The 27,280-nt window shown below is 38.0% G+C and overlaps 3 protein-coding genes across 3 annotated transcripts in view; 1 reads left to right on the forward strand and 2 right to left on the reverse strand.

The window, feature by feature from the left end:
* Positions 1 to 6,291: 6,291 nt before the first annotated feature.
* On the forward strand, positions 6,292 to 27,053 carry LOC134742109 (F-box only protein 21-like). Its single transcript, XM_063675060.1, has 11 exons — positions 6,292 to 6,582; positions 6,676 to 6,807; positions 7,054 to 7,206; positions 8,279 to 8,465; positions 10,051 to 10,245; positions 19,278 to 19,427; positions 19,745 to 19,902; positions 20,833 to 20,971; positions 21,614 to 21,688; positions 22,005 to 22,221; positions 26,012 to 27,053. The coding sequence occupies exons 1-11, from the start codon at positions 6,416 to 6,418 to the stop codon at positions 26,188 to 26,190; spliced, it is 1,752 nt and encodes a 583-aa protein (XP_063531130.1). The 5' UTR covers positions 6,292 to 6,415; the 3' UTR covers positions 26,191 to 27,053.
* Positions 19,777 to 27,280, reverse strand: part of LOC134742116 (dnaJ homolog subfamily B member 6) — a 39,103-nt gene continuing 31,599 nt past the window's right edge. The window contains exon 7 of the mRNA XM_063675076.1: positions 19,777 to 19,911. Coding sequence (XP_063531146.1) covers positions 19,890 to 19,911 — 22 coding nt within the window. The 3' untranslated portion in view covers positions 19,777 to 19,889. The remainder of the gene's footprint in view (positions 19,912 to 27,280) is intronic.
* Positions 21,701 to 27,280, reverse strand: part of LOC134742113 (uncharacterized) — a 106,423-nt gene continuing 100,843 nt past the window's right edge. Inside the window, exon 7 of the mRNA XM_063675066.1 lies at positions 21,701 to 21,712. The gene's annotated coding sequence lies outside the window, so the exon portion shown is untranslated. The remainder of the gene's footprint in view (positions 21,713 to 27,280) is intronic.

Raw genomic sequence — 27,280 nt, forward strand, 5'->3', positions numbered from 1 at the left:
TTTATTTATTTTTATAATACGGAACCTATAGGGATGTAGTTTTGTTCTTGCTTGACTTGCTTCATTATATCGGTCATGGATTGTACTGTCATGCGATGAATAGTTTTAATAGCTAGACAATCGAAATCAATTAGTTCATGGGTTTTGCTTGCAGGAATTATGGCCGGGTACAGTGTGATGGACATAAAACGACATAAAGATCAGCTTAATCCAACATTTTAGGAAAGTAAATAGATACCTACGTAAGTATAATGAACCAGAAATCTAAACTACTACACACTACTACATAATAGGTAAAAAGTAAATTTTTAGTTCTTCATGCAACTCGAAGTCAAGAAGAACTAAAAACGTGCATTTCACTTTAAGGTGAGCACCAGGAAAAATCAAAAATATTCCCAGTATGACCATATCCGGTTCGAACTTCGAAGGACCATAGCGATTAGCGTGGTCCTTCGTGCCGGATATGATCATACCATAACGATCGTTGACTAAGATCATGCAGCATGGCCAGTCAAGTCCAATTTTACATTTGGAAGATGTAAATAGCAGTGTCGTGACAGTTCTCATATGCACAAACCTAATAGTTATTTTCAACACACTTGCTCGTAAGTCGTAACATGCAAGTTATTAAACGGCTTTTAGGCTCATTCCTAATCCTAGATATTAAAAACGTGTGCTTTTTCATTATATTATAGAACTTGTTAGGTAATGAATGATAATCCGACAGCCGACTGACTTAAGAAGGTAACTGATTGCTAATAATATGTATGGAAACGGAGCCTTCTTAAATTTGTCGAGTAGATTTTACAACACGGACTGGCGGGCGCCGGCGCCCCGCCGACCGCCTGCCGGAGCCCTGCCGGCCCGCCAGCGGCAGGTAGTATAACAGATTTTATACTTTTAACAATTAAAATTTTAATAAATGTAAAAGTTTATTTTTTTCCTCGCAAGTGTGTTGAAAAACGTCGTATGAAACGCGTGTGTATTGGTCATTACACACATCGGCTTTCTTATTGCGCGCTCGCTTACAGCTCGCGCGCACGATATCGCATCGTGTACCAACGTAGCACACTTGTGTCACAAATGTACTATTACGATATAAGTGCGAAAATCGCAACAGTATCTACACATGGCCCTTAAATTTTTTGACGTAGTTACGTAATATGCTAATTATAGCACAGGGTGTCGTAATGACGCACCGTATGTAGTGTAAAATCTAATAGTAAATTCAAAAATACTTAAGTGTCTAGAGATCGTTCAGTGTAGTATCCGTAACACACTACTGCACCGCACCGCGACCTTGGTGCGGTGCGGTAGTGTGTTACGGATATTAAGGCTGGCCGCAGACGTTTGGTTTTCTGATCAGGCATCCGAATGAGGGCTATCGATTTTTTGCTCACAGTTGGCGCCTCTGTTGATGGTGGTCCAAAAGACTATAGAAAAGCTATCAGTCATTAAAGTGACAAGTGACATTTGACATTTCGAACTATGGAAAAGACCACCATCTACACTAGCGCTCCTAGCGGCGAATTCATACGCGTTAGCCCTCATTGGGAAATTTGGGAATACAGATTCGGAAACCTGAATGCACTTTTTTCATACAAAATATTCGTCCATGCACACACGTTCTGTATTTTCCTGAACGGGAAAAATACCTGACGTTCGTTCCGAATCGCAGCCGCACGTTAAGGTGGTTAGAACGGAAAAAACCGAATGACGTCATCCCGAATACAGTGCCTACGTATATTTTGTTTGACTCTCCGCACACGGACGGATTTTTTCATTCGGTTTCCGTACGGAATGACAGGTGTGAACGGGACGTCGCTATACACATACATAGTGCTGTCTCGCTTGCACCTGTCATCCCGTACGGAAACCGAACGAAAATTCCGTATGTTTGCGCTAAAGGTTAAAATCTTAACGCAGATAATCGAATGTGTGCGCTATGCTTACGGAATTCGAATCTGCGGGGCTACCGCGAAAATCTTTCTCTTTTACTCCAATGTAATAAGAGTGACAAAGAAAGATGCCCGCAATTGGCGAACTTCGATTTTCGCGATTATAGCCCTGTATTCCTGACGTGTTGCCTCTCTGTCTCACTTGTAAATTCGTACGTAAGTGTGACGGCGAGGTAACACGTCGAACGTGGTTCGCGGTAGGCCCCCTGATTCCTGAAAACCGAACGTCTGCATGGCGGCTAGCCAGGTATTCGGGATGACGTCATTAGGTTTTTTTCCGTTCGGGATCGGAACGAACGTCAGGTATTTTTCCCGTTCAGAAAAATACAGAACGTGTGCGCCTGATCGAACATTTTGTATGAAAAAAGTGCATTTAGGTTTCGAGTGTTTCTAACCACGTTCTAAAGGCATACTCTTGATTGCGCCTCTTGATCGATCAATCGAATTCGTTCAATCTATTAAGACTGAACACGCTAACTTTGCACAAACTTCTTCTTGGTCCTGGCCTTTATCCCATTTTACTTGGGGTCAGCCCTCCTAGAATTTTTGCGCCACATCACACGGTTGTGGGTTGTCTCCGGTACTGCATTTAGCTTTCAGGTCGTTTTGAATGGTTTGTGTCCAGGTTGCTGGTCGTCGTCCCGGGCCTCGTTTACCCTCTTCTATGGCAAGTTCTCTTTTGGTGATGTGGTCATCTTCGCGTCTCATAACATGGCCATACCAACGCAGACGGCCTTCTCTCATTTTGTCTGGAATACTAGCAACCTCGAAAGTTCCGCCTATGTATGTGAAACAGTTCACACGTTCTGGTTTTTTTTGACGACCGGTCTGGCCTAGTGGGTAGTGACCCTGCATGTGAAGCCGATGGTCCTGGGTTCGAATCCCGGTAAGGGCATTTATTTGTGTGATGAACACAGATATTTGCTCCTGAGTCATGGGTGTTTTCTATGTATTTAAGTATTTATATATTATATATATCGTTGTCTGAGTACCCATAACACAAGCCTCCTTGGGCTTACCGTGGGACTTAGTCAATCTGTGTAAGAATGTCCTATAATATTTATTTATTTATTTATTCGTTCCTTATTTTATCTAAACACGTGACTCCCCCAGACCAGCGAAGCATTTTCATTTCTGTAACGTGCATTTTCTGTTCGTCCACTTTTCGTGTCGGCCAGCATAGCTATACGGTTAGCAAAATGAAACTGCACTTTATGCAGAAAGCAAGCCGCTTTGCCCAGTGATACTAGGGACCAATCTGAATGATTTCATCCGAGGAAACACAAATTTCATCCACTAGAATTCAAGATGGCGGACCTTTTCCAAAATGGCGGCTGCAAAAATTTAAAAAATTGTAGAAACAAAACGGCTTCACCTATTTTAGTGATAGATATATCAATCAATTCGTATTGACACCTGTAATCGGGAAAAAAATATACCATTTAAGAAATTACAGATGGCGGCCGATTATTAAGAAAATTATGTTTTTTTTTCCTTCTACTGAAAATAACAACTAAATATTCTATGATATGGTCACATATTCATTACTTTAAATGAAACCTGATAATATTAGATACAAAATAAAACTTCTCTAAAAGCGAATGCTAAAATGAGTGAAGAAGTTCATCGTACAAACTGTCTAGCATTCATTCTTTCGCTCCGTTTCCGTCCGCGTATCGCTACTTCCGCCGCGGCCGGCAGTCGCGCGCTTTTTGAAATGCGTATAGTTCAAAAACTACTTAACGGATTGTCAAGCGATTTATTTTATTTTGTATCTAATATTATCAGGTTTCATTTAAATTAATGAATATGTGACCATATCATAGAATATTTAGTTGTTATTTTCATTAGAATGAAAAAAAATTAAAATATCACAATTTTCTTAATATTCGGCCGCCATTTTTAATTTCTTAAATGGTATATTTTTTCCGATTACAGGTGTCAAAACGAATTGATTGATGTATCAATCAATAAAATCGGTGAAGCCGTTTTGAGTCTACAATTTTTTTAATTTTGCAGCCGCCATTTTGGAAAAGGTCGGCCATCTTGAATTCTAGTGGATGAAATTTGTGTTTCCTCGGATGAAATCATTCGTATTGGTCCCTAGTATAACTGGACAAAGCGGCTTGCTATCTGCATCAAGTGCAGCTTTCGATGCAAATATCGCCGTAACCGCTAGTACAGAGCGGGTCTCACTGCTCTTTTATTCACATTTCCTTTTATTTTTACAGGCACACGTGGGTCACATAAAACGCCAGTAAGTGATCTCCATTTGAGCCAGCCTGTCTTGATCCTGTTTAGAATATCTTTCTCCGTGCTGGCTGTTGGTGCAATTATGGAGCCTAGATATTTAAACTCTTCGACTCTCTTGAGTGGCGCATCTGAGATGGAAGGACATGGAGTATCTTTTGTGCTGGTACCAGAGAAATTGTAGTACAAATATTCGGTTTTTTGTGTGCTGACTTTTAGCCCTCGTTGCTCTAAGGAATCCTGCCAGGTAGTGAGATCCTGTTGCACTTCTTCTAGGGTTTCTGCTATCAAGGCTATATCGTCCGCGTACAGAATTGACCTCGGTGCTGGTTTCTGGATGTCTTTCGTGATGTAGTTCATCACTAGGTTGAATAATGTGAGAACCTTGATGGACACCCACTTTGACCTCAAAGCGTTCACTTCTTCCTGCTGGGCTGACGACACTGGTTGTAATGTTGTGGTACAGATCTTTTAGCAGTTCCGTGTAGAGTTCTGGGACACATTGAGCTCGAAGCGCCTGCCAGATAAGTTTTCGTGGTACGCGATCGAAGGCCTTCTCTATGTCTATAAATACAATATGGAGGTCCTTTTTGCAAATTTTGTACTTTTCCAGGAGTATTTTTACGGCGTGTATGGCGTCTGTTGTACCCACTCCGCTAGTGAATCCGCACTGATTTGGGGTGATTTGGGTTATTCGTGTGACAAGGACGCTCTCCCAAATTTTTAGGGTGTGTGAAGTCAACTTAATACCTCTGTAATTTCCACAGTCAGCAACATCTCCTTTGTTTTTATAAATAAGTATCAGATTGCTCGATCTCCACATATCTGGTATTTTACCACTCACTAGGATTATGTTAAATAGATTTGTCAACCATTCTAAACCGGCCTCCCCTAGGTGTTTCCAAAGCTCTGATGGGATTTCATCGGGTCCTGCTGCTTTCCTATTTTTCATTTTAGAGATAGCTGCTTTGACCTCTTGTTGTGTAATCTCTTCAACTGGTCCCTCTACTAACTAACTAGGTAACTTTGCACAAACTTGGTAGTAAGAATGCATACATATAGTGTCAAAGGACTGTTTCATTTCAAACATAGACAGAGATAAACATACTATCTTCGTCTTACACTAGTACTAGCACCCAAAAAAAAGGATGAGTATAGTTTTTTTGGTTCTTATTTACTGCCAATTTGGTTTGACCGGGCTTGGCATGAAAAATGAAAACTTAGCGTGGTCCGATATACTTAAGCCTGGCGTCCACTAGACTCGCCAAGGCGAATCGAATCGAATCGCAATAATTCGCCTCCTATATTTTCTATGCAAGTGCGTCCATTGACGAAGAGCCGCTGCGCGCCGATTCGAATCTACCGCGCGCATTGCTCGTCAGGCGAATTTCTGCGGCTACGCGTTTCGACTCGACTCGGCGTGCCTCGCGCCTCAGTGGACGCGGGGTAGCGGATAAGTGATGACGGGTGGTTTCGTTTTTGAGTTTAGGTACTTTCGGATCTAGGTTCAAAATGAACGAAGAATTATTAATTTCTCTTGTCCAAAAATATCGTGAACTGTACGACCATGAAGATAGTGGGTATCATGATGAGCAGCGTAGAATCAATGTATGGGAGGAATGTTTGTGCACTCGTCGCTTTCTTGTTCTCTCGCACTCTTCTTCTACAAAAAGAATTTGAAACAATAGCATTTCTTCGTCCGAACTATCCATCATCGACAAACTGTACAAGCACGACCTCAGCACAGGCGCCCGTGACTTCGACTCGCTTCGATTCGTCTGTGATGAACGCACACGGAAAAAATGCGACTCGATTCAACGTGGCTCGATTCGACGCGATTCGACTAATGGACGCCAGCCTTTACTATACTCTTTGGTTCCGAACATAGACATTAAAATATATTCCGAACGTACCTTAAATCTACCGAGTGTCATTAAATTAATGTCAATCATGAAGTTATGTGATGTCAATATTGTCAATGTCATGTCAATTTTCATTGGGGTTTTATCTCATCTCACTCATCTCAGTTTCATTTCATCCATAAGAACCAGGACTGAACTGAACTGATTAGGTTTTCATAGGCATTTACGCAATTTATAGGTTTTAATATACATAGGGGCTTGTCGTTCATTTTGTTGATGAAAATAATATATAGTGAGCTTTCAAAAATTACCAATTATTTATTGTGTTTATAATCAAATAGCAAAATGGAGGAAGAAACCTGTGCAATAAAAAGTCTGCCGAACGAAATAATAACATTGGTATTAGATAGAAATGATATCCGCGATATTCTACGGTTCGGTGCAACTTGCAAGCGATTCCACGACTTCGTCAGGAGTAATCAATACTTATGGAAAGATATGACTAAACGAACGTAAGGCCCATTCTTATTTAGTTTAAATTAAATATATCTTCAATAGTTTAGATACCAAAAAAAAACATAATGAAATGCAATGGATTATTACAGGTTGCCAGAGCCCCTATTTAAGATACTTGAAGAATATACTGAAGGAGATTGGTTGGTTGAACTGCAAGGGTATCACACAGTGAAGAAGCAGGTGTATTTGGAGCTTATTGCAATGTCACCACAGTTTTATGGGTATTTAATATTTGTTGAGTAATTTTAAAACAAAACAAATCTGAATATTTATTACTTCAATATTGTCTATACATGTTACAGTCTTAACCATGGAAGTCCCAAATAAACTTTAATAGTACTTTCAATTCATATTTGTTCGGGTTAAGGCTAGATCAAATCAAGCCCAGTAAACCCAGTCCATATTCATATTTATTTACAGTTAAACTTTAGTTGTGTATGAGTTATTTGATAATCACTTGTTTTTAGGCGGGATAATGATATTAACATTCAGGATGTGAGACCCTTCTTTAAAGCAGCCCTGGTAAACAGATTCAGCTTAAATTTTTCAATATACATTCTCCAAGATGTAATCAGAAAAGGCAATATTATGATCAATAATATTTGCAAGACAGTCAAGAAGTAAGTATAGAATTTGTTGTAGTCATGCACAAAATGTGTCACTGAAAATGAAACATTGATATGTGCATCTTTTGTACACTGTAAATTAATTCACTCTTTTAGTTTACTAGTTCAGTTTAGTTCAGCTCAACAGATCCATCTATATCAACAGTACTGTTTTCATTTCTCTCATTCGCGGATATATATTGTTGTCATAGTTGAATGAAGAATTTCATAGATCATTTCATTCAATATGAATCACTCAAATACATTAATTATGAATCTAAGGTTTAACATGGCGTCCTTGTCACTATCAAAGCAAATGAGCAAGTAAATGAAAAGGTTTTTTTTAACTGACCTGCTGAAGTAAAGAACTAAATGAGTCCAAACTGAACTAGTGAATGAATGAGTGACATCAAGTGAAGTACTTTATTTGAATCTTTCATTCGCGAACTACTTATGTCTAATTTGTTTACCCCTATTAAGATATTTGGATGAACACTTACTAGAGTTGCTTGACGATCGCAATCTTGGCGACATCGAGTCGGGATAAATTTTTTGTTTTTGCTCATTAATGTTGTTTGAAGTGTAATACTGATAGCTTATTATGCAGTAAACTAATGAAGACGTGTGCGGATAATGAAGAATTAATCTAGATACGAGTTTATCCACCGTTTTGACGTCAACGCCAAGTAGCTCCACGTGGCCCTTGTATAGTCGCTATCGCTATACAAGAGCTCATAATATCACAACTGCCGAACAATGTCGTGCTCTAAGAGCATTTGGTATTTCTACCTCTAACCGTATCTGGTAGAGCCCTAGAGGCCATAATTGTATTATTTATACTTTTACCGTACACTGGCTGATTTACATCAAGATTGAAGAAATATAACTCGATCCCACGTGGATCCCACTTTGACGTTGACGAAATCATCGACAGTATCGATGGAGCCATTCTACATAAAGATTGATTGATTGATTGAACACTTATTAGATACAGTAATACAATATACATAGTATGTAATTAATAATCCTTCTACAGTGTTTACATTTGCTTAGTTTTAGTGATTTATATACAAAAATTTAATCTCAGGCCCTTCACCTTGACGGAAATGCACTATGCGAAGATTGTTCTGAGGCATTTAATTCACACATTTCTATCTCTAAAGTGGGTGAGGGCTCATGTGAACAATGAACTGTCAACCGAGGCTGTCTGTAACTTCTTCATTCAGTGGGTTGACACTCTGCACATACACCCTGATGAAAATATCCAAATAAGGGTAATAAATAATATTATTAATTTTTTCATTTAAGTAATATGTGTCTGCCAGCTAATCATGTCAGTGGGTATGCAAAGCAATTCAGATGAAGAACACTTGGAAACTACAATACAGTTGCTATTTTTTAGAAGGGCTGAAATCACTTATTTTAAGGGTTCCGTACCAAAAGGGTAAAAACGTGACCCTATTATTAAGACTCTACTCTCCGTCTGTTCGTCTGTCTGTCACCAGGCTGTATCTCATAAACTGTGATAGCTAGACAGTTGAAATTTTCACAGATGATCATTTGTTACTATACTTAATGCTTACTGCTAGCCTTTCTCCGCAGACGTTTTGTCTGGTTGCTCTTGGCATAGGCCTCTCCCATATTCCTCCACGAGTCCCTGTCCAGAGCCTGTCTTCTCCAGAAGGCTCCAGCCACCTGCCTGAACTCGTCTTTCCATCTCATTTTTTGTCTTCCATCATCCCTTTTTCCGTCTGTTGGGTACCATGTTGTGATGTCCTTTGACCATTTTTAGGGTTCCGGACCCAAAGGGTAAAAACGGGACCCTATTTCTGAGACTCCGCTGTCCGTCTGTCCGTCCGTCTGTCTGTCTGTCACCAGGCTGTATCTCATGAACCGTGATAGCTAGACAGTTGAAATTTTCACAGATGATGTATTTCTGTTGCCGCTATAGCAACAAATACAAAAAACAGAATAATATAAATATTTAAATGGGGCTCCCATACAACAAACGTGATTTTTTTGCTGTTTTTTTCCGTAATGGTACGGAACCCTTCGTGCGCGAGTCCGACTCGCACTTGGCCGGTTTTTCTCCTTTGTCTCTGAGCATGTGGCCGGTTATTACACATTATACATCGAATACTAAAAAGTACGGAACCCTCGGTGGGCGAATCCGACTCGCACTTATCCAGAGGCCGTGAGTTCAAGTCTCACCCAAGGCAGTAATTTTTCCACTTTTAAATTTATTCTAAGCTTAATCGCACTTGTCCGGTTTTTGGTTAATGTGGTTACCCTATTAATTACATTGTACCAACTACCTATGTGTAAGAACATATTGATAGATTTCTTCAATTCTGAATTTTGAATGTAATTAATTATGTTAACAAGGCCTTTGTTCTTGGTATTTTGTCCCAGACGTCCCAGTAAATTAGTTAGTAATGAGACATCAGTAACACGATTTTGTACTTTATGTAAAGATTGTCTATAAAGAATTGGTTTATAATTGCAACAAGTTCAAGTTTTTTATGGCCTCATACTTTACTTTCATTTAACCCTTAAATGCATAATGATGTATATATGCATCGTATATTTGATGGTCCGTGGCTCAATATGCAGCTATCCAAAATCACATTTATTACTTTTATACAGCATGACACATCTATTTCAATTTATTAAAAAGTTATACAAAAAATCATGCATAAGGGTTAAAATGAACACAAAAAAACTAAATGAAAACCATATTATCACATGTTTTAATTGCCTATTTGTCTTGACTGACATGGTTGGCGATTAGACCACAAGTAGTTAGTGACATACAGTCAAATGGTATTTTATCAATATTTGATAATTATGACGTTTCAGATAAATGACTTGGTTGAGAAAGTAAAAATAATTTTGCGTGAAGATGAAATTAAAAAGGCAGCCGTAGAAGACGACGTGGAGAAGCAACGAATTACCGAAAGAGATATATTATCGGCAGTTACGCAAGTGGTTTATCATGACAGGCATATGGCTATTACCACTGCAGCTAATTTGGACACCCTGGATATTGTCAAGGTATGTGTTTACCAGCCGTTTGGTCCACCTATAATAGGCGGACCAAACGGCTGACAGAATGGTTTCCGTATGATGGAAATAGAAATTGTGGACATCAGGATATATTTCAAGAAATAGTTGGCGACAACTGGATGCAAAAGGCCCGCGACAGAGAAATGTGAAAACGCATGGGGGAGGCCTACGCCACAGAGGCGACTACTATTACCAATATGTAATTGTTAAACAAAAATCATATAATATAAGTAATTAGAATTGTTTAAGTATAAATAAACTACATAAATAAATTGTAAGTTAAGTTATTGTAAGGTAGTAATAGTAGAAATAAAGGCTATTTTTATTTTTTATTTATGTGTTTACCAGAAACTAGTAAATATTCAAGACCGAAAACTTTTTTACAACACCGTGTTCCCGCGTGCCTCATCATTGTTGTAGGTATGTAGGTGTAGCTATTCTATCATTCTTGCATTTTAGATTTTTTGCGTATGAAAACTGTCACATACCGCTATTTGTAACTTAACTTTTACAGGCAGGCAGTTTTAGTCATAGGCTCAAAATAAGGGTTCTTAGTTGATTACGCAACCTTAAAAAGGATTTAAAGCATAATATGATGTTGCTTATGTCCATGGGCGACAATGACCGCTTCTCACCAGGCGGCTCGTCTGCTAGTTTGCTATCACATTAAAAAAAAACTAAGAACATATAAAGGTGATTTCAGCCGTCTATATGAGTCGCTACAAAGTGAAAACTGGCAGAAGGTACTTAGTGAGTATGAAAGTGCTAACAAAGCTACAGAGAATTTCTATGAGACTCTGTATCGCCACTTTAACGAGATATACCGTATATATACCGAAAAAACGCCGCCCAAAAAGCCCCAGTAAAGTATACCCAGTATGGTTTACGGGCAATATCATCACGGACCTACGTCGACAAACGGGGCTGCACCGAAAGTGGAAACGCACTAAAGATGAGATTATCGGTCAATTGTTTAGTGACTTGCGAAAGATGGAATACCACCATATATTCTACGCGCATGTGATGGTACCTTTGCTAACCCTAACAACCATTTTCGGTCGCCGTTACGACACGGTGTAGACACATCTTGCGTCGACACCGTCTTTTCCGGTCACAAAACGGTCGCAGTGTGGTCGCCGTTACGTCGTCGTTACCAAAATGGGGAAGGCTCGACACAGACACATTTCAGTCACAAAGTGTCGTCGCCGTGTGCACACATTGTTACCAGTTTGCGACTAGTTATCCCAAAATCATTCGTTCATTTTGTTCGTTTCAAATGGGAACTGTCAGATGGAAATATACTTAATTAAAAATAAACAAGTGACAAACGCCATCGCTAAGAAGGATTTACAAGACGTAAGTATTTATTGTTTGCATTTATATTACATTATGGCTTTAAATACTATGGGAAATTAAACCGCTCGAGTGATTTGATTAACTAGGTGTAATTTTATCAACGCGCCACCTCATTATTTTAGTTTAGCCAGAAATGAAATTATTTACTTCTCAGTGCATGTGTTCATAACTACATTATTTGATGCAATTTTAGTGCTCCGATGCATATACTATACCTAAATAATAAAAATAACGCTTTACATACTACTAAACTTGGTAATTATGATGTAAAAATATGGTTTAAGGCTGAGAAAAATTCCAGTCACAAAGTAGTCGCAATGTTACGACTCTGTGTAGACACTGTGTAGACATATGTCAAAAGTAGTAACAAAGTTACTGGATTTGCAAAATGGCTCCTTGTACTCATTTGTTTTCAAATCAGTGTTGCCAGATCGTACCTTTTATTTACGTACTTTTTGAATAGCATATGTACTTAAAACGTACCCCGCCCAAAACCGTACTAAAATCGTACTTTTTGGCTAAACCGCACATTTTAGTACGATTTTACGTACTTTTCGTATGAGCGGTTCAGAAATATGCTATAATGGCGTAGAAATAATAGTGACAGACCAAAAAAGTACGATTTATTTGCGTAAAAATTTGTGACTGTTTGTTTTGGTATTTCTGTGCCTTACTATTTTGCATATTAATACTGTTCCTTTTGCCCTGAGAAAAACAAACTAAACATAGTTTTTTGCCCAACGTGACCGCAAGTTATCTTTATTTTCAGATCTAACCAATTGCTACAGAATACAAATGACAAAGAAAAGAAGCAAGAAGGAAATAAAACAAACTAAAATACAAATGATTCCTCGACGCAATCGGGTGATTCTTAAATTGTGTCCAGATTTTTTGTTTTTGTCATAAAAGTTTTTATAGGAGTTTTGAATGATTCACGGCTAGTTTCACTACCTATATAGACCGTGATTACCTTTTGTATTGTTTTTGAGCTCCCGATATTTCGACGCAGTTACATGCATCTTATTCACGGGTGACTGAAGATAGCGGGTGGGTGTCAAAGTTGTGTAGACTGCGCTCTGTCTACCCTCATTATATCATATCGGGGATATCGGGAGCTCAAAAACAATACAAAAGGTAATTACGGTCTTTTTTTTCACATAAAACATGGTACTATATTGGTGATTCTTGAATTGTGTCCAGAAGTTTTTTTGGCATAAAAGTTTATTTTTCACATATTGTTACATATAAAGTACATACAAAAAGTGAGCGTTCCGTGACATTTCTTGCATTTTCTAAATATGTATTCTTTATCTATGAGGATCTCACTAGAATACCTAATATAATTAAGTCGTTAATTTTTAATTATCCTGTATAATGATCTCAGCAATTCGTTTTAGTAGTTTAAGTTTTAAATAAGTATTAAATAAGTACAGACGAATGGTTGTGATATAATACCTAGTGTAAGTTAGACGAAATCAATTTCTAGTATATTGTTCTTGAAATCATTTTAGATCATTTAAAGCTTTTTTTTTTCATACAAAACATGGTACTATATTGGTGATTCTTAAATTGTGTCCGGAAGTTTTTTTTTATAAAAGTTTTTATTTTTCACACATTGTTACATATAAAGTACATACAAAAAGTGAGCGTTCCGTGACATTTCTTGCATTTTTTTAAATATGTTTTCTTTATCTATGAGGATCTCACTAGAATACCTAATATAATTAAGTCGTTTATTTTTAAATATCCTGTATAATGATCTCAGCAATTCGTTTAAGTAGTTTAAGTTTTAAATAAGTATTAAATAAGTACAAACGTATGGTTGTGATATAATATATAGACTGCGAGCCACGAACCGATTTTAATGACCAATAGCCTCCCGGGCGAAAACTCGTAAAGTGGAAAACCCTGGTTTTTTTCTTGTTATTTTATAATAGTTTAGTATGGTCAACCACTGAACAAATATTAAACTTTAAAATATTTTGAGCCTTGCCAAGATAAGGGTTAAAAAAAGTATGCTTAGAGAATGTTAATAATTAATGTTTATTTATCGAAGCGTTGATAATATTGGAAAGAATACCATTTCGGTATTGCAATCCATAGCAAAAACTTTGCATTTAATGTCGTCTAAATTATATTCTCTCAATTCTTTATTTTCATAAATGAGCGCTGTGGCATATATGTTTATGTTTGATGATTTAAATGGCAACTCAAAAAAATATATTTGTTTTTTATATTCCCGCCGAAGACTTTTATTTTTCCTTCTACACAAGTAGCGTATTGCATTTCTGTTAAATTTTTGTCAGTAGTTAGAAACCACTTGTCCTTATTGTTTTTAAGCTTAGAATAAATTTAAAAGTGGAAAAATTACTGCCTTGGGTGAGACTTGAACTCACGGCCTCTGGATGCCTCGGCAGAGCGCTGGAGTATCTATCCAGAGGCCGTGAGTTCAAGTCTCACCCAAGGCAGTAATTTTTCCACTTTTAAATTTATTCTAAGCTTAATAGCATCGATCGCAGACGTTTCTGCTTGTTAAAAATTTACTTATTGTTTTTAGATATCGAGTATTTTTTACTAATTCTGACTGTCTTAAAAACTTTTTCACCAGTTTCCAGTAAAATTTCGTTTTTGAGGGCGGGATCTGATTTGTTGCAAGTAGTCTCTATATTCAATTTCGACAGTTCTTGTATGCGATTCGCTACTTGGGCCAATGGTTGGTCCCCTTTTCGTAACAGGTTTTTAATACTGTAAAGCATACCTTCAAAAGGATAGGCGCTAAGAGAAGGTAGAGACCCGAACTTCATAACGTCAATCATTGACAACATGGCATTAAATCTTTTATACTGGACGCTCGATGCCCAAAAGGGACGGTAGTTCGGAAGGGACGACAAAGGGACGGTGTGGCATTAAAAAGGACGGAAAATCGTCCTATTTGGGACGATCTGGCAACACTGCTATTAATGGACAGTTTGACAAACCTTCGTTTTCAATAGGTACTTTATATTGTCATTTGCGGTCACAATGTTTCGAAACATTTCAGTAACCGTTACGACACATTGTGTAGAGATTTGGTCACAAACTGAACGCAAAGTGTACACAATGTGTCGACACCTTGTTACCGAAAAGTGTACACACGGCGACGACACTTAGTTACTGAAACAATTCTGGCCACATTGTGTGCACACGGCGACCACACTAAGTTACCAAAACTGAACACAGTCGCAAAGTGTAGTAACGGTTACGACACCGTTTCGACACATCTGACATTTAGTTACTACTTTGATGATTCTGCGACCGGAATGGTTATATGGGAAACCTCTCTGCCACATCTACAATCTCTCTCTTGAAAAGAGTACCTATCCTTCTCTGTGGAAACTGTCCCGCGTTACAACCGATACCTAAAACCCCGGACAAAGAGAAAGTGGACGGTTACCGCCCTATTGCTGTGCTTAATTCTGTGGCTAAGGCATTCGAGACAATTCTACATAAAGAAATATATCGCCAAATCGAACCATACATCACCGAAGCCCAGGTCAGGTCGAGAAGGTCAGCCAACACTAATCTGCTTATACACGTAGATTATATTAGTCAATGCCTTGATAGTGGTATTCAAGCTGACGTTATGTACCTGGACTTCCGCAAAGCGTTCGACACAGTCGACAACGACGTACTCCTGATAAAGCTGAGGGATACAGGTTTTAACTTTGAATTATGGTTCGTAGTTTTCAAACAGTCCCCTTTCGGCTTATCCTTTGTCTATTGTTAAATGAAACCGCACGTGCTACTTACTAGCATAAAAAAATGGTATGGCCGTTTTAACCGGTTATTCAATTACCACTCTATGGAGATTGCAATAAGGTTTAAAATGAACTAATGGGAAAACATATTCCTTAGCTGTGTGGTCTTTGCGGTTACTGAGTGCCGGCAAGTCGAACGCTACAGAACCAGTCTAATATGTGTCATCGATATGCGTAACAAAGGCGCGTTATCGGAGAGCGCACTTACACTGGTTTTTTTTAGCGTTGGACTAGCCCGCGCTCGCCACGATGCACGAACCAGGTAAGAGACAGGGTCGGATTGCGATTAAAACATTTTGATGGATTCATGACAAGTATGTATTTACATATTTAAAACAAACAATAATAACATTTTTTTACTAATCAGTTAAATAATAACATTAGATAATAATCCGTTTTACAAATAATCAACTATTAAAATATTCCTCTCTAATGTTACAGACTAAAAACTAAAACTATATTTAACAAAATGAATACATATATGCCCTTTTTAAACAATATCGGCTTTTTTACAATATATAGGTATTACAGACAAATTTTTAATAAACTAAAATAACGTTTTTTTATACAATGAAAATAATAAACAACCAGCCAAACAGTAATGAGTTATACATACATACAATATAAATTACTAACTAAAAATATAAATAAACATGCATTGGTACAATATAAATAAAGATGTAGATATATTCAATTAATAAATAACAAAAATCACGACTACTTTTTTTAACTAGTTTCTTCATCTTCGGAATCTTCTGTCACATTCATTATGACAGAGGGGTGCCCATAATCTCGTTTCATTTTCTTTTCAATCTCTACAACATGCCTGCAGCAATTTTTCCATTGGCCACTAGTGCTGTTGACGATGTCTCTGATGTGTTTTAGCACCGCCTCGCTAAATTTGAACTTTACAATTATTTTCTTTCGCCATTTCGTCTACATAATAAACTTTTTCGAAATTATGTTTCTTCAAAATATAAATAAATAATAATGTATTCATTTTGTTAAATATAGTTTTAGTTTTTAGTCTGTAACATTAGAGAGGAATATTTTAATAGTTGATTATTTGTAAAACGGATTATTATCTAATGTTATTATTTAACTGATTAGTAAAAAAATGTTATTATTGTTTGTTTTAAATATGTAAATACATACTTGTCATGAATCCATCAAAATGTTTTAATCGCAATCCGACCCTGTCTCTTACCTGGTTCGTGCATCGTGGCGAGCGCGGGCTAGTCCAACGCTAAAAAAACCAGTGTAAGTGCGCTCTCCGATAACGCGCCTTTGTTACGCATATCGATGACACATTTTAGACTGGTTCTTTAGCGTTCGACTTGCCGGCACTCAGTAACCGCAAAGACCACACAGCTAAGGAATATGTTTTCCCATTAGTTCATTTTAAACCTTATTGCAATCTCCATAGAGTGGTAATTGAATAACCGGTTAAAACGGCCATACCATTTTTTTATGCTAGTAAGTAGCACGTGCGGTTTCATTTAACAATAGACAAAGGATAAGCCGAAAGGGGACTGTTTGAAAACTACGAACTATACTCACGTTCTTCGCAGATTATCTTAGAGACAGAACACAATTTGTTAAGTTTGGCCCGTTCATCTCCTCCCGTTATCACACCCGCTCGGGAGTGAGTCAGGGGTCTAGTTTAGGACCGCTGCTTTTTCTTATTATGGTTAACGACCTCATGAAGAACCTCCAACATGCAAAGTGTCTACTCTACGCAGATGACCTAAAACTTGCCATGGGTATTGAGGGGGAATGTGACTGTGAAACACTGCAAGATGACCTAGACCGGATAAACAGTTGGAGCATAGCGAACAAACTTCATTTCAATAAGGATTAGTGCCAAGTGATGACGTTCACGCGTCGCCAATGTCCCATCAGCTACAACTACACGATCGAGGGTCACCCCCTAAATCGGGTGGTTACGGTCAAAGACCTTGGAGTGAATTTTGATCGCGAGCTGACTTTTCGCGACCATATTTACAGCCTCGCTAAGGAGTCCTATCGTAGACTCGGTTTTGTGACGAGAAACATGAAGGACTTTCACAATCCGGCCGTCATAAAGCTAGTATATACGGCTCTGGTTAGGAGCAAATTGGAAACTAGTGCTTGCGTTTGGAGCCCGAGTGAGGCTAAGTACAAACTGATGCTGGAAAAAGTACAGAAAGCGTTTCTACGTTTTCTATATAAAAAAGTATATGGCTATTACCCCTACATGTACCCAACACAGTTTTTGCTCGGCGTGTTGGGCTTCAATTCGCTCGAGGTGCGTAGGAGCAACACGCGGTTGATTACGTCCTGCAAGGTGCTCCGAAACTTAATTAACAGCATGGAACTGCACAACATCCTCAACCGCATCATTGTTCCGTCGAACAGATCTCGCCGGCGCCCCTACCTGCAGCTTTCAAACAGCGCAGGCCCGCGTGCTACCGCGGCTCGCCGCCACTCACCCTTGTGCGATATGATCAGCTCGTTGAACGGGTTTCTGAGTAACGATCTACAAGTAGATTTATTTACTGATTTCTGTACCCTGTTTATCAAAACTTACAAGCCTTGTATTACAAGCATTTTGCCTGTAATTTTTTTTATTATTACAAGTATCTGTTCATCAAAACTGCACTTGTAAATTACAAGTTACAAGTGTCAAATCACATTTAGAAACGGGTCTATCGCGAATTTATTTTGTTACCTTTATTTACCGCCGTTTCGACACAGGTTTCACTGGTCGTGGTCGCGGCTACACAAGTACAAGTGTCGTTTTTAATTTCACAAGTATATTTTTACACGTATATTCGTGATTTTGTTTATCAAAAAATTCTGCGTAAGTTACAACTTGTAAAAAATCATGCAAAAACCTTAGAGTGCCCGGCGACCCTCCATTCCGTATTACAAGTTAACGAGTGTCGGGCTCAGTATTTTAAATATAAATTTCTCTCTCTCTCTCTCTCTCTCTCTCTCTCAATTTCAAAATTCTGCCGCTAATGAATACTTGTCCAATTATAGTTTCAATAGACGGGAAATGAGCGGAAAAACAATTTTGTCGCTACTATTTTTATTGAACTTTTCATATCAGGCACAGACAATATACCATTCAGCCATGCGTTTAAGTAGAGCATAATCGATTTAAAAAAAAACTGTGATATGGCGGGAAAAGAACGTGACCGCCATAGACATAGTATAGTAGTTATAGACATGAAACCGAGCGACCAGGGGTAAGAGAAAGACATATTCATGTATTGACAGGTTAATGTATGCCAGCATAATCCTTTTTCTCTTTCACCCTTATAAATTTCGGTATTACGCCATCGCCTCCTACCTATGCTGCCATAACCCGACCATGAAAAAAAGCCCGGTCGGTGATAAGGACAAAGCATTGCACTATTTTCTCTTTCCTCTTATAGGAATCGCAATAAGACTATCTTTCTCTATCAAAGAGTGTCAGGCCCTTGGTGACGGCACATTATTTTGATTTTAGAACTTACAAGTGGAATTTACAAGGGTCCAATTGTACAAACCTTGTAGGTTTTTTTTGATAAACATAATTTACACGAACTTGTAAAAAAATTCTTGTAAAGTGTAACTTGTGAACTTGTAGACTTGTAAGTTTTGATAAACAGGGCACTGGTCTAAGCTAGCGTCCAGGTGCCTCGCTTACTGTGAGAATATGAACGAGTGAAAGAGCTGATGAATAATTTCTGCACTGTTACTTTTGTATAAGTGTGTTAATATTACGTAAATAATTGCAAGTGTAATTGGTGTAAACCGTTCTTGTAAATAAATAAATAATCAGGGAGAAATGTTTAGTTTTAACTATTAAAGTAACATAATATTTTGTTTACCTTTAAGGTCCTGGACAATAAATGTGGTAATGTGCTAGTGGTTACTGCAATCTACCAGGCGGTCGCCAAGAAATGTGGCGTGAACTGCGAGCTCATCGCGTTCCCCAACCACCTGTTTTTGGAGTGGCGCGATAACTCCGATCCCAAAAACCCGCAGGTATATGATTATGATTATTATCATATATCAGGATTCTTACTATGTAACAACTTCAATTCTTCGTCATGCCTTATCATTGAATACTAAAAAAGCCTGTAAGTTCGAGATACATACGCTAAACTCCAAATCCCAAGATTAAGCGTAGGCACTCGTTTATATTTAACAGCTGGGCCATATAAACTTCTCTTTTATTGTATGGATGTATGTAGCTAAATTCTAGAAATCGTACTGAATACTATAATATCGAATACCTACTCAACGAATACAAGCTATTTACCATGACTATTTAAAATAGTATGTGGTATCCACGCTTGCAGGTGTTCACAGTGGAGCCTTCCAGCGGGGAGCTGAATCGCCGCCGCCGCTGCCCGTTCTCGCAAAACGGGCCGACGACAAACTATAGATATTGCCCGGATTCCCTCCTTCAGTACATTTGCTCGTCGTTTCACATGAGCATGGGAGCTATTCGTAATTGGTAATTATTCTGAAAACGCTATTTAAATTATTTATTTATTTAGGTATAGTTAGCAACACTAGAGAGTAGTGGCGAGTGTGAGTCACGCACACAACCACATTGTGATGTAATGACAGCTGACCCGCTATAGTATGAGTTGCGTTCTCGCGCGCGACTCCATACGTCTTGCGCGACTTCAAGTATGGACTCGCGCGCGAGAACGCAACTCATGCTAGACGGTCTTCTTCTTGCTCGTGTAGAGGGATCAAACTTCTTAAAACTAAATTTTTGTCTGCCAATGTTTCGCCACTGCTAGCCCTCGGGGTGTGGCCCTCAGGAGATCTTCCTCAGTGCACATCGTTGAGCACAGAGAACACTGTCTCATGTGTATTGTTGTTTGGGTTACTCCACACTCGCAGTGCTAGACGGTCAGATTTTGCAATAAGTGTTTTTTTTTCGTACCCATTGCAATTTCAGCAGGCAACTGCAAGATTAATGTATTTAGTATTCATCATTAACATCGTGCACTTAGATCACAATCACATTCACTCATTTGTTCATGCACTACCTTTTTAGGATTCCGTACCCAAACGGTAAAAACGGGACCTTATTACTAAGACTCCGCTGTCCGTCTGTCCATCCGTCTGTCTGTCTGTCCGCAGGCTGTATCTCATGAACCGTGATAGCTAGACAGTTGAAATTTTCACAGATGGTGTATTTCTGTTGCCGCTATAACAACAAATACTAAAAAGTACGACACCCTCGGTGCGTGAGTCCAACTCGCACTTGGCCGGTTTTTTGCAATAAGTGTGCTCAACTCTCCTACCGACAATTTGCTATATCTCATAATGTATATACAAAATATTGCTTATAAATTTTGCGCCTGAAGTACGAAATGTATCACGTTTGTATAACAACATACACACTAACTAACATATTCTTGATTTTTAGGAATACACTCAATGCTTTGCACCTATTGGATTTCTTGGGATCGAATCGGAGTACACACAGTTCATACAAGAATTTCCTGCCATATTTACTTGACCCAACCCATATGTCAGCGATGACCTCTTCTCTCAACATGAAGCACGTAAGTTTTTATAAGATTAACTGAAAAAAAATATTACCTATTTCGTTCGTTTAGGTGTGAGCCGATAAGCCGACCCACTAGACCAGTATTTGTGGTCTACATCCCGTTATTACTAATATAGTAACGTTCACACGAGCATTCTGTTTGTGGTATACTGCACGCATACTACTTAAACGGGATCCTGCAGAAAACCGTATCCGCAAAAAACGGGATCTTCAGTGGGAAAGAGCCCTAACGGGAATGGTCGAGTGATCGCTATTGAATAAATGTGTATGAAGTCCGAGCTTCAGGAAAGCATATTCCATATTGATACGCTTATGCCGCATATTTACATAAAACATAATTTTGACAATGTTGCTTTTCGATTTTAACCATCAAACTAATATGACTGACAGAACGTTTAATAAGGCTTTTTTAGAACTGACATTTAGGGTGGTCACTCTTTCAGGAATGAGAGGACTCAATTTTCTTTCAGGAAATATATACTATTTAATTAACCAAAATAAAAAAAAGATGGTATTATAAAGTTTAATAGTTTTAGAGAAAATTAATATTTCATAAATTCGGATTGATCGTCTGATTTTACAAAGTGGCACTTTGTCTAAAGTACCTTCTTATTCTATCTCTTATTGTGTTTTGCAGTTGAGCACTCCTCATATCGAAATAATTAGAGCGCTCTCCAGGAATGAAGTGCCCGTCGATTGCTACAAGAAGCGAGTAAGTAACAAGTTTTTTTAGTAAGTCTGTAACCAAATTATGTCCCGACATAATTTGTTTTTTTTTTTGTTCCAAATCACTCGTCGCGCATTTTTGTAGAACAGGCAGTATTTTTATGCCGCTTCTAGTTAGTAAGGTTCAAATAACCAGAATTGCCGTCAAACTATACTGCCAACTTTTTTTGTTTCGACAAAAATGAGGTGGTTAAAACCCTCGATTATGAAAGTAGAAAGACGGCACGTGTCGAGTGGATTTTTTTACAAGGCAACGTACTCCCTAACAGCGCTTGATCTTATCACTAAGTTTTATTTTCCAGTTCTGTATAAGACATCGTACGAGTAACGTGAAGTACGCCGTGGGTATGACGTGCTACCACACCAGATACGACTACGTGTGCATAATTCGCAGCTGGGACCTGCACTGTGCGCTCAAGTGGCAGAGCCAGATGACGGCCGAGAGCCTGTACTTTGGAGTGATGCAGCCGTTCTACAACGTCGTCGCGGCGGACCAGTCGGAGCGTTATGTGCCCCAAGGTAAATCATGGATAAAGACAACTCCTAAGAGTATGCTTAAGTAACAGTCATCTAAAAGCTATAGGTCATATTGACATAGAATATGTAATATAAAATGTTAATGGTTTACTCTTGTAGCCAGGCGAGTCAAATACTAAGAGCAACTTTAGATATGGACACATATGTCCATGGCGCATGGCGCCTTTTCGTCAAGTTAATAGTGCTTGACATACTTAACTTTTGGGCCTAATACAGTGTTTAAATCCAATACGGGCAATAAATAAAACCAGATACAGAATTTATCCGTGTGAAATTTGATTAAGAAGTTTTTTAAGTTATACCTTAATTATGACCCCGTAATTAATTATAGAAAATTTACCGAGCAGCAATGTATTTTTCACACCACATGCTCGACAAAGCCGGATTATATATCATAGAAACCTCACCGAAAGCAAGTCATTATATCTAGGGAATGCGGAACTGGTACTGTTCCCAGAACCGGGACTGACATTTCCGGTACTGGGAAAGAACCGGGATTTCCCGGTTCTTCGGCACTTTTCGGTACTGAGTATTTACTGTTGTATTTTTTGTTAAATGATGAATTACTTATATGAAACTGAAAATTAAGATTCAATTTTATGTAATTCAGTACAAACACAACCTAGAAAAGAACAAAATGATGAAAATCGACACTAGCAAAAAATCACAATTATGTACCTAAGCTTTCTTACTTTATTCAATAATTTTCGTAAAATGCGACATTTTACGCACAAGATCTATAAAAAAATATGTCAAACAAATACAAAATATTTTAATAATCAATAAATGGAAAAGCAAATTAATGACTAATAAGAACAAACAACAGTTTCATAACCTTTCACTAATCAAGAGAAATAGTATATTTTCTTTCTTCACTCATTACCTTTCGTAGACCTTCACGAAGGAGTTCTCTTTTTGTCATATTCCTTGAGTGAAATTTCCCTGATTGTGCTGGGAGATTTATTAGGCAGCGGTTAACCAGCACCTTCAAACAGCGGTGTCAAATCGAGAGATATGGTAAACTGTTTAAAAGGAACTCTGTCGAGTGCAACCATGGAACCATGCGACAAATTCTGTCGTTTTTGTTATTTTTGGGTTTACAATCAAATTCATTAAGTAGACTAAAGCTTCACGTTCTTAAGTAGTAGGGTCCTGATTGTGGGTCTGGCTTCACGTCAAGGACAATTTTAAATGAACCTTTATTTAAATGCTTGCGTAATCCAAGACTCGTTGATCCACCTAACGTTTTTAAAACTTTCCTTTACTGATGTGTGTAGTTTGTCTTTTTCTATTTCACATAATGTACGCGCGAATAATAAGGAAAATAAAATAATTTAAATATCAAAACGTACGTTCGCATTGGCCCCCTAATCTTTACTTCTTCTTTTTAATTCACATGTATAGACCATCAAACTTCAACAGCTACAATACTTATAAGTATTTATCTGACTACTCGAGCCGGACTGTCAAGGTTGGGGACTTTGGGTAGTTAATGTAGTTATCGCGCCAAAGCCCAAATCGTAGCCGAGAAATACCGAGCGGGACAAACCTTGGGCAGCCGAGACTGCTACACGGGTGCTACGGAGATTACGCGCCAAATTTTAAAGTGATTAATGCGGTTTACTTTACTAAATTTTCAGTACCGAAAAGTACCGAAGAACCGGGATTTTCATTACCAGAACCTGTACCCCGTGTAGTTATATCCCTTGGCTTTAACCGGGTTATAATGTTGTACGGAATTTCATTAAAACCCGCCGGTCAATAACGTAATTTTCACTTTTCATAATCCTTATTGCTATGACGATAAAGTCTAATTTCGTTAGGCAAAATGTGTTGCACCCGCCTGCGGCCAGGAAATAGGCTATTTGACTAATTTTTGAAAATGGTTTTGATTTATGGTTTATGACTTAATAATTACACTACATTGATATTTCCGTGAAATTTACTGTATTAAATATAAAAAAACAATGTTAAAGTTAATTTATTTTGAACGCGCCTTAAACGCTGTTTTTGCAGAGGGGCTAATCACGTGACACGTGTGACGTCACGCACAAGTAAACTCAGTCAATGACCTTAGCTAATCTTATGGTTTATGTGCATTGAATTGATTATTTCACTGTAAAATGGTATATAAATGGTGTATAGTGCCGCAATGCTCAAGTACGACTATAAAAAATCCAGACAAATCGTTTGTTTCCATTCCAACGAATCCCAAAAAAAGAAAAATGTAGTTAAAACTAGCGCGAAGAGACCCAAAGAGCATTTTAGCGCATACAATTTTTTATGTGTGAAGACCACTTCGATGTAAGTAATATTTAACTGTAAATAAATATGGTAGTTAAAGCAGCGGATTTTGTTGTATTTCACGAAACAGGATCTAGGTATTTAATGTATTACTACATAACCTCATAACATAGCTCTTTCAGCAGTTTCAGCATTAGTAGTTAGTAGCATACTTTTTCTTTCAAACTAAAGTGCAGTATCGAGATACTATTCTGTAGGATTTCATGTTGTTGTAGATAATCGGCTCCATTTTGAGATTCTTATGAATATTGTGCCACTAGATATACGGATAAATCGGAATATATCAGAAAACTGTGGAACAATAACTAAATACAAATAAAACAGTTAAAACACTCAAGACAATGAAGAATGTTTACCCGCGTGTGACGTCATCTGAGCGTTGACCAATCACAGAGCGTTCACGTCCCTGATGAAATTTCAAAAAATATTATATTTTCTTTCGTTTATTTTCCAAAAAATAAACATAATTTACATCCAAATACAGTGAAATATACTTTATTAGTTTATTATCTTTCAGGATGACGACAATTCGTTATATATTTTTAATGTTGTCATATACCCTATTAGCGGTCGTGGCCAACTCGATTTTCGAAAACCGAAGCCGCGGCCTACTAGATTCGCACGATCTTCATTTGTTAAATCAAGTAGGCCACGCCGGCAGAAACAAGTTGCTGTATCCATTTTTATTGTCTCGCATATGGTGAGAAAAGTAGAGTATATACCTCGGAAATAAAACTGTTTTTGTCTTGGGCGCTTGAATCCCTCACTGCACTCAGGACTCATTCTTAATTCCCTCGCTTCGCTCAGGAATTACCTCATAACTCCCTCGCTGCGCTCGGGAGTAAAACTGGGAGTCCTTCGTTACGTTCAGGATTCAATGTCGCGCCCGTGACATAAAACAGTGCTTTATCCCCTTGGTGTACCATCTACTATTATGTTTATTTATTATCTATTTTCTTTATTTAGGATTACCAACAGATAATACATCTTACATGCTCTTAAATCTATATAACAATCATGACTGATGCTTATCTAATTATAGGTAAACACGACTTATATAAGTGTCTTGTACTTGTGAACAATGGTAAACATGCAGTAAACTTATGGCTATAGGAACAAACATTACGAGACATAACGACAAGATACGAGCTTTTTGTAGTAACTGCCAACAAAAGCTCATAATCTCGTAACTTGTGTGTTGCTTTACATTGCGGGCCGAATTATTTTGTATGGTTAAGATTTTCATTGTATTTCTAAGCAAAATTTATCTCAATATACTTCTTAGGTCCTATGCTAACGACCGTTTAAATATTCGCCCGTATTGAATTTACACACTGTATATGTGCCAAGTCGACCAAGCAGTGATCTTTTGTGGCGGGTGTTACCTCCTTCTTACTTCGTTGATCTTGAAGGCTAAGTTCGCAAAGCATATAAAAGGTACGTAATTTTTTTTTTACTTGTATTTCAGAGTTTCTTAAGGAATTAGATCGGCCCAACCGTCTCTACCACCTCGAGGAAGTGATAGCGACGGAGTTCACCCATTTCGACGGTTTCGCGTACGTCCCGAACGACGAGAAACGGGCTGAGTTCCCGGACGACGAACCCGTCGTGAACGTGTACCGCGAGCGAGCCGAGCTCCTCAACTAAACCGTGCCGTGACCGCAACATGGTGGTAGCATGATACAACGATTACAACGCCCATTGATTGGTACGGGATTCTCGTGACTGTTGCCTTAAAATCAGGTTGACCGTGCTAATAATCAAGTTAACCTCGTGAGTCTAAATGTACATTAACATGTACATATTCATTGCAATCTAATTTGAACCTTTCATGAAACAAATAAAGTAGCATTTCTTTTGTTTCACTGCGTTGTAAAACAAACTAAATTCGTTCCAATTTACTTATAGAACAAGGTTCAAATTAAAAATTGAACAACTTTATATGGTGGGTCTTACGAGGTTAAAAACGCAGATGGCGCTACTGGGGTGGAGGTCTTTTGGCAGATTAGATATCAGCTAACTTTTGATCGAATGCCCCTAAGATATTTCTGGGTGGTTTCAAATGAAGCGTACCCTGTTATCACAATGGCGCACGGTATGATAGCGGCAAAGAAAAACCAAGCAGTACGCACCTGTAGACCTTTTTGAGAGCGCCCTTTATAGTGAGCCATTGGAAGTTTTTAAACTAGACTTAATGGAGGCGTGCCGACAAAAGGTAGATTTAGCATATAAATAGCAAATTGCCAGGAATCGGACAGCACAATCGGATTAGGTCTCACCTCGAAATCCTTCCAAACTTATGAAATTTGGTATGTGGGGCATTTCACGTCAAGCGGGCAGCAAAAAAATTGTCAGGTTCTGGATTTTGCTCATAGTTGGATTAATTGGACCTATATGTGAACTAAAAAAATTGGCATCATTACTTTTTTAATATAATGCTTCGTTAAAAATTTATACGCATTTAAAAAAACTACAAAATTTGAGGAACGGATTTTTTAAAAATTATTATTGCAATTCTTTCAATGGATTTAATAATAACTAAATAGTGATTATTTGAGTATATTAGTTGATTTCCTTGAAAAATTATAAAAAAAGTTTTTTTTCATCTTTTTTTCTTCTTCATCTTTGTAGTTTTTTTAAATGCGTATAAATTTTTAACGAAGCAAGATATTAAAAAAGTAATGATGCCAAATTTTTTTGTTTACATATAGGTCCAATAAATCCAACTAAGAACAAA

Source organism: Cydia strobilella, chromosome 6 (assembly GCF_947568885.1).
Source record: "Cydia strobilella chromosome 6, ilCydStro3.1, whole genome shotgun sequence".
NCBI classification, from domain to species: domain Eukaryota; kingdom Metazoa; phylum Arthropoda; class Insecta; order Lepidoptera; family Tortricidae; genus Cydia; species Cydia strobilella.